General features: G+C 28.7%; 1 protein-coding gene across 1 annotated transcript; it reads left to right on the plus strand.

The window, feature by feature from the left end:
* The first annotated feature begins 461 nt into the window (after window positions 1-461).
* Window positions 462-10,500, plus strand: LOC111631459 (fatty-acid amide hydrolase 2-A-like). The gene is made up of 6 exons (XM_023375706.1): window positions 462-700; window positions 781-1,000; window positions 1,366-1,575; window positions 9,975-10,094; window positions 10,198-10,352; window positions 10,435-10,500. The coding sequence occupies exons 1-6, from the start codon at window positions 509-511 to the stop codon at window positions 10,438-10,440; spliced, it is 903 nt and encodes a 300-aa protein (XP_023231474.1). The 5' UTR covers window positions 462-508; the 3' UTR covers window positions 10,441-10,500.
* The last annotated feature ends 218 nt before the right edge of the window (window positions 10,501-10,718 follow it).

The following is a 10,718-nucleotide window of genomic DNA, read 5'->3' on the forward strand; positions in this document are numbered from 1 at the left end:
TAAATATTTTAAAAATTTGAGACAATTATTTCTAACTATGTATAACACAAAAGATAACAAGAAGAAAAATTCTGTCAAAAGTTCTATGGATATAGATAGTTGTCAAATATAGATCTAAGTAATTTTATAATATAGGATTACAGAAGTTAAGATATGATTTTTATTGCAATAATTACAAAAAAACAAAACAAATGAAGACAAGACTTTCCTCAATAATTTATTTATTTATTTCAAATCAATCCCTGTTCAGAAAATTGCATCTTCATTAAAACTTAATAAAATCTTTTAGATAACTCCAAATATGAAAGATAAAAAATGTTCATAAAAACTTTTATTCTTTTGATCCTCAAATGATCTCTTTAATCATTTCTGANAAAGTATATACATAAAAATAAATCGCGTGTTAGAACAGACGTTTCAACGCAACGCTCGACCTTGAGACTTTCAATTAAAAGCATTGAAATATAGGTTGAATGCTTATAATATCACTAGTTTCTGTCTGTTAAACATGCTTGTTAAATCTTTCTTCATTACGATATGGAGCCAAATCTTATTAGGAACTAGGATATCTCTAGACTGTGCAACAAGTTTATTATTTGGAATCATTTATTGTAGGGAAACACGTAAAATAGAATGCGCTAAAAATCCAATTTTACTGGAAAGTGCTACTTCTTTAGCAGAGAAGATACGAAAAAAACAGGTATTAATGCATTCGTAATTGTTATAAATGATCAGTTTTATGTGTGAATGATACATAAACGATATAATGCTTTTTAATAGTTGAAAAGTGTGGAGGTAATTGCAGCGTATATTTCTAGAATCAAGGAAATTCAACCAATATTAAATGTTGTTGTAGAAAACAGATTCGAACAAGCGTTAGAAGAAGGGAGAAACGTGGATGAGTTAATAGCTTCTCAAATATATACAGAAGAAGCATTAGAACAGCGTTTTCCCCTTTTAGGTGTTCCCTTTTCTTCTAAGGAATCATTAGCTATTAAAGGTAAGCATGTATAGTACTGTAATATATATGTTTTCCTTTTACACGTTTCTGTATTATTCAATTCTTATTTATGACTTTTATTATTTGATCCGTAAATACATATTATAATTTAATTGCATTCCAGAAAATATTAAAGAAGAATTTCTTCATTTAGAAGTTAAAATTTTCTACAGTAAAGGGTTTCTCATAAGTAGTTGACACTTTAATCCAGGAAGAGAATTAATCCACATATGATCCTCTGCTCTAGGAGTCATCCGTGGATTAATTCTTTTCTCGGAGATTTCTCGTTTAAAAGATTATAAATTGAATGATAACAAAATGAATAATTATTTCATTATATCTAATTCCCAAACTAAATTAATTAGGTATGAGAGTAACATGTGGACTAGTTTGGAAAAGCGATAACTTAGCCTCTGAAGACTGCGATGCTGTAAAATTGTTGAGAAAAGCCGGTGCTATACCTTTAGTTACTACGAATGTACCGGAAATGTGCGCATCTTGGGAATCGTACAATAAAGTATACGGTCGTTCTAAAAACCCTTATAACATTAAAAGAACTGTCGGTGGAAGTAGTGGTGAGTACAAGTAATTTCTATTGTTACTATAAAATATTTAATTAAATTCAATTGTGATATATTATTTTTTTTAATAAAGATTTTTCTAAATTACTTTACAAATTTCTACAGAAAAAAATACTATTTTTAATTTTCATCATGTAAACTAAATGTTCTAAATATTACTAGGATTTGTTATAAAAGAAAGTAGAGTACAGTACCTAGATTATCAGATGAGTCATCGCCGCCATGTTCTGTCGATTGTCATCACATGGCCTATGGGTTTACGTTAAGAAATGACAATTTTTTCAGTTTAATAAAGCATTTTATTCGTTTTTTTTATTCAAGAATATGACGAATAGATGAATCTTACAGGCTCGATAAGTTTTAAATCTCTAGCATTAGTATTTCTAAATAAAAATTTAATTTTATTTACTTAATTAATAGAAAAACTTCTAGATCGAAATTCCAAACGTTATTTTAAAGCAAACGTAAGAAATCAGTCAGTAGTTAATGAAATGGATATTTGGCAAAACTACTTCTGTATTTACTAATTTTACAGGATTTAATGTTGGATTGTACAACGTACGCGTGCTTATACAACATGCAAAGATAAAGCTGGGTGTTGGCCTGACATAACTCATCTCCTCTCTCCCGAGAAAGCTTTTGAGGGTTTTATTAATAGATTTTTGTATTTTTATTTAATGTCCCGTCTTTATGCTGTAAAACTATCCTTTTCTTCCTTTAAATAAAATAAAGTTACAGTAGTTTGCTCTTACACTCGCAGGAGTAAAGATGTAGCCTATTATTTTGTTATTTCACTATGTAAAACTTTTAACATCAAGGCTATTATATTTAAATACTTTAATATAATAATCAACCAAATAAAAATTATCATATTTGTATCTAAATTGCAGTATTGCATGATGAAAAGTAATTTAATAAAACTTTTTACAAGTTTAAAGCTTTTTATATATGTATAATAATTAGGCCTATACAGTATAAGTTGATGGTAATAAAGCGTATCAAGATCAAAAGGCTATGCAGATAAAATATAAAAATTTATTAAATGAACAATACATTTTTATTTGTAACAGTTCCATATTTTATTACATCAATAATCAAACTCGTGTTGGTGAATATGGGGATAGAATATGGCTAATTTTGTAGCTTACTCGTGGATTTACTTGCATATGGATTTGTTAAATTTGTAATTTTTCTTTTGCTTTTTATTTTTAACATGAAAGATATAAATCTTGTCATAACTTTTTCTTTTAATTTATGGCAATCTGGAATATGATCATTTTAATATATTTGTTAAATTTTTCCAAATAAAATTTAATTTTTTTAAAACTTTTAATTTCAACTAAATTTGAATATTCTAATAGAGGACTTTCTTTGGATCCTACTGATGTAATACATTTGTTACAGGTTTTCGAGGTTTGTTCTATACTTGTTATTAAATAACCAGATATATTATATAATAAATTCATTTCTGCGTTGTTTAGAGGCATATTTTCAGCTTCAAAATTTTCTAGTATAACAAGTTTATCATATTCTTTTGTATGTTCTGATAGTGTTTACATGTTTAACATTTTTTTTCACATAATCTTCTATATAGTTGTTTATATTTTTTAAAATTCTGTCGTAATATAAATATATCTTTTGTATGTTCTTTATATAATGTGTCATGATTTACAGAAATGTCTTCAGCTAATGTGGTTTCTTCTATACTAAAACTGGATTCAAAATGACTTTTAAGACACCTTTAATGCATTCAGCAGAATAACAATACAAAAGTATTAGTATGTAAAAGAATCATTTGTATAATGAATTTTTATGCCTTTTAAATTGTATTAGCGTTACAAATGATATTTTAAATAATCACATATTACTAAATAAATGCTGCAAATGCTGCTTTTCAATAAGGTTATATAATTAGTATATAGCAATGTTTTTATATGTTTAAGGTTTGTGACTATTTATCTTTCATCTATATAATTTATTATGTTAGAACAAAACTACAGTACAGCATAATAATTACAGTACTCCAATCAGATAAGCTTCATTCACTAATTTTTAAGTTATTCTAGCAAAAGAAACATGCAAAATATAACAATTTATGCTTAGTTAAACACAAAAAGTTCTTTAAACATACATATTCGTTGTGGATGGACAGTTTTCTAAGGAGCAATAATTTCGGAAAAATTAATAGAAAATTAAATTTTAATTATATTTTGTTACCTTACACTAATTTTTGCTCTTCTTTTTGTACAATACAAACAGTTTATATATATTTTTTCGTTTTAATAACATCGCTTAAGCGTATATCGGATCTGACGTAAACAGCTACTCTAACTATCGATTGTTTTTTTCGTTCGTTGCCTTATATTAAAGCTTAAAAACGAAGGTAAACATTAAATTATAGCAAAATAATGCCTACCTGTTCTCAGATGTGTTCGAAAACGTCCAGATTTCTTAATAAACGACTTTAAAGAACACCAAACGATTCAAAATATACAGAGCCGCGCGCCATGTTGTCAGAACCGACGTTGCCAGATNAAGCAATCAGCGATCTTAGAAATGATTTTATTACATTTAAAATTGTGAATGAAATTTAAATTTTCAATTAAAAAGGTTTGAGTTGAAGTTAGTGGATTCTTGGTTAAGACACAGAGTGGCCCAAAAGTCATTTAACCGAACAATATAACAATATATTGCAAAGCAATAATTATAATTGTAATGAAGTTAATAACATGCGGCTGTTTTGAAATAAGTTTTAACTATAATTATGCTTAATAAAATATATCGCGTTTAACTGACTTTTGGACTATCTGGTATTTTAGAAAATAGTTTCGTTGATAAATTTATATATAAGACAATATAATTTATGCTTAAAGCGTGAAAATTATAGAAAATATACTTCATTTAGATATTTAATGAAGAATTTTTATTTTCTATTAAATTCGAATTTCTTCTGAATTTTCTTTGGTCGCAATTGATTGATAATTACATTTAAATTGAATTCTTTATTATGTTTTTTTCTTTTTAAATAAAGCACATTTTCTTTTTGTTCTGTGAAATGTCATTATATTTATGATGCTTCGAAAAAATTAACTTTTTTTTTAAAAAAAAGAATAAAATGTGGTTCAATCAATCAATTCTCTTTGGACCAGTGCCCGTTAGAATGTGATGCAATCCTTGTCAGCTTTTTCCATGCTGTAAATGTAGTTAAATCTTTAAAATACAATTAATCACCCGTATCAAGTCAAACCCTTGAACAACAACCACTGAAATGAACATAATAAAACTGGCCGTTGTTCGAAAGTGTTATTTAGTATAGATTTTTGTTAAGAAAACAAAAGTTTTCTGGGGAAAGGTCGCTGTTTATAGGTGACCATTGTTGGAAAGTAACCGTTATTAGAGGGTTCGACTGCATTTAAAGCAGTAGTTTGAAACACGTGGGCCACTTGTTATCCCGGAAACTCTATAATATGGCAGTGGCCCTAATCTTAAAAATAATGTTATTAATTAAAATAATAAAATGTATTTTTAAAATATAAAATAAATCAGGACAATAATAAAATATAAAAACATTCACAGACCAGAATAAACTACAAATGTTGATATTGGAGCGCTTTTTCAACACTAATATCGGGCTACAATTCGGCTAATTATTTAAATTAGCCGAATTGTAGCCCGATCATTTAGGCGATCGTTGGATATTTCTGTGGTTTCTTCTGACTTGTTCCTGAGGTTATGAAAAAGAACAGAAAGGCGGTTTCTTCTAGTTTGTGAATGTTTTTATATAGTTAATATATTGCAAGTTAATTTTCAAATCAGTGACTAAAAATTTTTATTGTTCCGTTTAAATTCTTACTTTTGAAGAATTTTAGTCAATAAGTTGGCGAGTTCTTGTCTCAAAGGTAAAAGTTTACTTTATTATATAGAAATACTGTACAATATGTTAGGTCTCCAGTTATGAAGTTTTAAAATTCTTTCGGGGACTTGGCGATGAAATAGAAATGTTTTTAGAAGTGAAAGGAGAATCAGCAGAACAACTTATTGATAAAGACTGGTTTCAGGATTACGGATATTAAAATAAATTAAACTTGAAACTTCAAGATCGAAATCTACATGCCACGTTTTTTGTGGGACGTATTATAGCATGTTTGGTGGTAGATACTTATGTGAACAATTATTTTCCATTTTAAAGACTAACAAGAGCTCATACAGAGCGAGATTAGCAAATATGCATTTAACATCTAATTAAAAAAATTATCATTACAAGAAACTTTCCCGATATGAAATGAGGCCCGAATAAGTCATAAATGCGGTCTCATTTCTTTGCGATAGCCATAAAATTATGTAAATGAAATAAGTAAAAACATTGTTAAAACATTTATCAAAAACTATAAGTTGTATCAGGGCTATCGAGAGGGAGAACTGAGAAACTTTCCCCGGGCCAGGAGAGAAAACTTACAGGTTGGTAATTATTCCTACCACCATAAAACTAACTTTATTTTTACTAAAACAGAAAATAAAATCTTTAAAACTGCTTTTTATTAGTAAAGAAACATTCTATATACTTCATTTATTCAAAAAATAAAAAACTAAAGGAACCAGCTATGAGGCAAAAGAGAACGAACTTGTCTGTATTGTTGCAAAAGTTTTTTTCATTTTCAATGTTTTTCTTTGTTTTTAAATAATTATTGTACGAACATTTACACACAATATATTATTATTAAATAAACATTTGTAAAGTACAGTTCCATTGTATTTTATTGACATATTTTTCCTCATATATTCATGCATTTCGTAGATAACGCATACATTTTCTTAATAGATACTTGTTATTTATAGTCGGTGCGATAAAGTTGTTACTTGAGTTGCGTCATTTTTGTGTCTTTAAAGGATGAAAGAATTGTTTATGAATACACATACTATACTCCGTTGAGCTTCATTTTGTCTTATAAATGAATCGAGTGCATATGGTTAATTTACCGTATTTTGACGAGTATAAGTCGCACTTTTTTTTACTACTTTTTGGGGCTCAAAATCATGGTGCGTCTTATACTCGACAGGTAACCATTTTTACAGTGAAATTACCTACAGTAGTGGTCCACTCTAGGGACCAACTTGTGCAATGATCCGTTAAGCAGATGGTCCCTCAACCGAATGGCTAGAGTATCGAGATTATCAGAGTAGCGACACACGAGTCATCGCCGCCATGTTCTGTCGACTGTCATCACATGACCTCTGAGTTTACATTAAGAAATGACGATTATTTCAATTTAATAAAGGTATCGATTAATCCATCCGTCATATTCTTGAATAAAAAAACGAATAAAATGCATCTTTAGACAATCCCATTAAAACAGTTTTTTTTACTAAATTTTTTGTCTCAAAATAGGGGTGCGTCTTATACTTGACAGCGACTTATACTCGTCAAAATACTGTAGTTAGTTACAACAGCATTATTATCTTCTATTAAATATTTATATTTATTAAAAATTTTTGATTACAAATTAAGGGAAAAAAGACGTATCTATCGTCTTATCAATCTCTCCTATAGTATAATAAGATGAAAGGCCTAATGGCCTAATGGCCAACTCTGGTTGCACTCACTATACTTTACTATCAGCTGATTGCAAAATAACATGTTTTAGTTTACATTGACCACGAATGGTTGTCCGTTTTATATCATTATTATATTATATTATATTTATTTCAAAATTTCTTGTATGTTTCTTTATTTAAGGAGAGACTTTTTCGAAACATCTCTCTTCAGCTGTTAGGCAGGGTAACAGAGTTTTCGTTTTTATAGATTATAGACCGCTTAATCCGTCATTTTGGAAAGAACTGATAACATAGCCAAAAAAAAAAGCTGACATTTGCTCAAAAAACATCGAAAGCCGAAATTTTAATCGAAATATAATAGTTTTGACAATATTGATGGAGTTATTTAGTGCAAGGTGTATAGAAATAGTAAAATAAATTGTTAAATATCATTATTTTATCGCATTCGTTTTGTACTTTTGATCATTTTTCACTCGTTATACTAACACAGGGTAGTGTAAAACAACAATTCCTCTAAGTATAGAATTGAGACCCTCAAGTAGGGTTACTAATTCTTCTTATATGGCTGTGGAAACAATTTTTCATAAACGTTATTCCTCTGCTTTCGTTTGGTTTCTTTGACAGCTTTTGTTTTATATTTTGCTTAATAATATAAAAGATTTTTTTTAAATAAAAACTCATAAAAAACAGCCGGAAAACTTACGCAACTCTCGTTGTTAGATTTTTTAAATCATTAAATTCATTTTCGTAAAAAAAAAGTATGTGTGGCCACATTCACCTTTATGATGGGGTATATCCTGACTTTGTAAGGTGTATTTTAACCTTCTATGAGTTGAATATGACCATAAAAATTCTTCTATAGTTTCAACAGAAATTGTACCCTTATTGCATTGCAAAAATCTTTTTATAAAATCATATCCACATAAATTTACTCTAAGGGCTGTTTCACACTATGACAGACTGGACCGATTGGTGCGATCCGACCGATCCTATAATCGGACCGACTAGTAATAGAAGCATTCACATGCTTCTATTATAGAGTACGATTATATGTCGGTGGCCGATTCGTGAGGACCAATCGGAACGGGTGTTAGAAATCGTTAAGTTTTTCCAATTTTTAAAAATATTTTTGTAATCTACTTGGTTAAACTTTGCGGAAATGATCTTATTTCGTTTATAAATTCTTCAGAAAAGTCTAAATAATAACATCTTTTCTCATTAGGTCGATAATGTTTTTTAATACAGTAGAGCCTCGATTAACCGACACCTCGGTTAACCGATCGTCCTAGTCGGCAAATTTCAAATGTCCGCTAGTGATGTGGCGCTAAAATATTTGGCTATGTCTTGGCTACTTTAACATTATTTTTACGTGTTTTAGCTGGCAAGACTCATTCGACCATGAAAGGAAGCCAGTATTTAAACGAGGCTTAATTTTCTAATTTTTAACGATACAATANAATCTGATTTACTTTAGAATTATATAAATCCTTAAAGTATAAACAATTATTTTTCTTCATTTTTAAATTAAAATATAAACTACAAATATATTTTTTAAGTTTTATTTTCTAGAATGTTATATTTATTGCAAAATCTCCATATTTATTAAATAAAATTGTCAGGGCATAGAACATTTATAGAAAAAAAATATGTTTAGTCAAACGAAAATATATTTTTTTTCTATAAATCTCCATATTTATGTTTAGCGTACAGATATATGATTTTTAAAGTAAAAATTTAATCTATTTTTTCTTTATTTTTTTATAGCCAGTTTCTAGACACTAAACTGTACCGTTCAATGTCAACAATTCACTGCACCAAAATTATACACACGAAAAATTATGTACACAGCTGACGACTACTGTAACAAAACAATATAACAGACACTATAAATGACTATTTTTCGCGTGCATTTTAAAGATTTAATTAATTAATTATGTACACAGCTGACGACTACTGTAACAAAACAATATAACAGACACTATAAATGACTATTTTTCGCGTGCATTTTACAGATTTAATTAATTAATTAATTAATTAAAAAGTTAAAGTCGGTCGGCCAACTGCTGTTGCCATAGCAACACGACTTGGAGTCGAACCAGTCGGTCCAGTCGGTCATAGTGTGAAACAGCCCTAAGCCGATGAATTTTTGCTCCTTTATGCTCCAAATAATCCTTTATGACATGTCGTAATTCAATTGTTGTAATGGGAAATCTAAATTCTGATGCCAGAATAAGAATTTTTTTTTCTTCTGCGGTCAAAACTGACCTCCTTTCGAAGAATGGTTTCCATTAATTTTATTTTGTAAGATTGTTCTTGCAATGTTCTCGTTGTGACATACTATTAGATTTGACAACTTTAACTACAGATTGTATTGTATGTTTACTACGAACAGCACACCGTATCGCATTGCCCACTTTTAGGCATGTAACGCCTTGGCATTATTTCTAAAAATATGATAACATTATTTAACATAATAAATATAATAATTAATTCATATAATACTCGAAATAGCCAAAAACACAGAAGTAATCAACAAAACTTTTCTATGATTTGCTGATTACTTCTTACTATAGGCTACATGATAAAAAACAGCTCCATTTACAACTTATTTTTTATTGCAAGGGAATGGGGTCATCATTGGCCACATTAATCTCATAGAGTAGCTTTTGTAATATAATAGTAATTGAAGAAAAATTAATTATGCTTCAACTTTTTAACATTTTTAAATTGAAACTAGAGGCATTAATAATTATTTTAGCAAAATATAGAGTCAAATGCATTCACCATTTCTAATATATAGGCCTATATATAGAATATAGAGATTATAACTATCTGTTTAGGAGGTGAAGGTGGTCTGTTAGGAGCTGGAGGATCTGTGATTGGAATTGGTTCTGATCTCGGTGGTAGCATTAGAATTCCTGCTCTCTTCAACGGAATTTTTGCTCATAAGCCAAGCAAACGTAAGAACCGATCGATTTTTCTTTATACATATTTATTACCTTTGATATATAATTTGAATTAAAATGCAAACATTGTCGTGTAAACTTCCATTACTCCCTTTAGGTATTGTGTCAATCAAAGGGATATTTCCACAGTTTTTACACGATAACGAAGATTATTGCGTTGTTGGGCCTATGACTCGATATTCTACAGATTTATCATTAATGATGAAAGTTATGGCAGGAAATAATGCATCGCGACTGAAGCTTGACGAAAAAGTTGGGGTTTTTTAAAATTACATTTACAGAACTTATTTTTTAATTTACTTTTATTAAATTTGATTTTATTTTTAAAAGGTAGATTTAAGGAAAATAAGGATATATTATATGAAATCTGACGGTGGAAAAAATCCGTTATGTACTCCGATGTCTAAAGAAATGAAGAATGCTATGCATAAGGTAAAAAAAAAAAAACTATTCGAATCTATAACGAACAGTAATTTTTATGTACAAATATAAATAATATATTCGTACATAGAAATTCATTTCTCTGATTTAGCCTACTAAATAATTTTAAAAGTTTTATCAAGTAAAGTGTCAATATGATAATATAAGCTATGCTATTAGGCTACATATTCATAACAT

This window comes from Centruroides sculpturatus, unplaced genomic scaffold (genome assembly GCF_000671375.1).
Source record: "Centruroides sculpturatus isolate CEXI.00-Female unplaced genomic scaffold, Cexi_2.0 scaffold750, whole genome shotgun sequence".
Lineage (NCBI taxonomy): Eukaryota > Metazoa > Arthropoda > Arachnida > Scorpiones > Buthidae > Centruroides > Centruroides sculpturatus.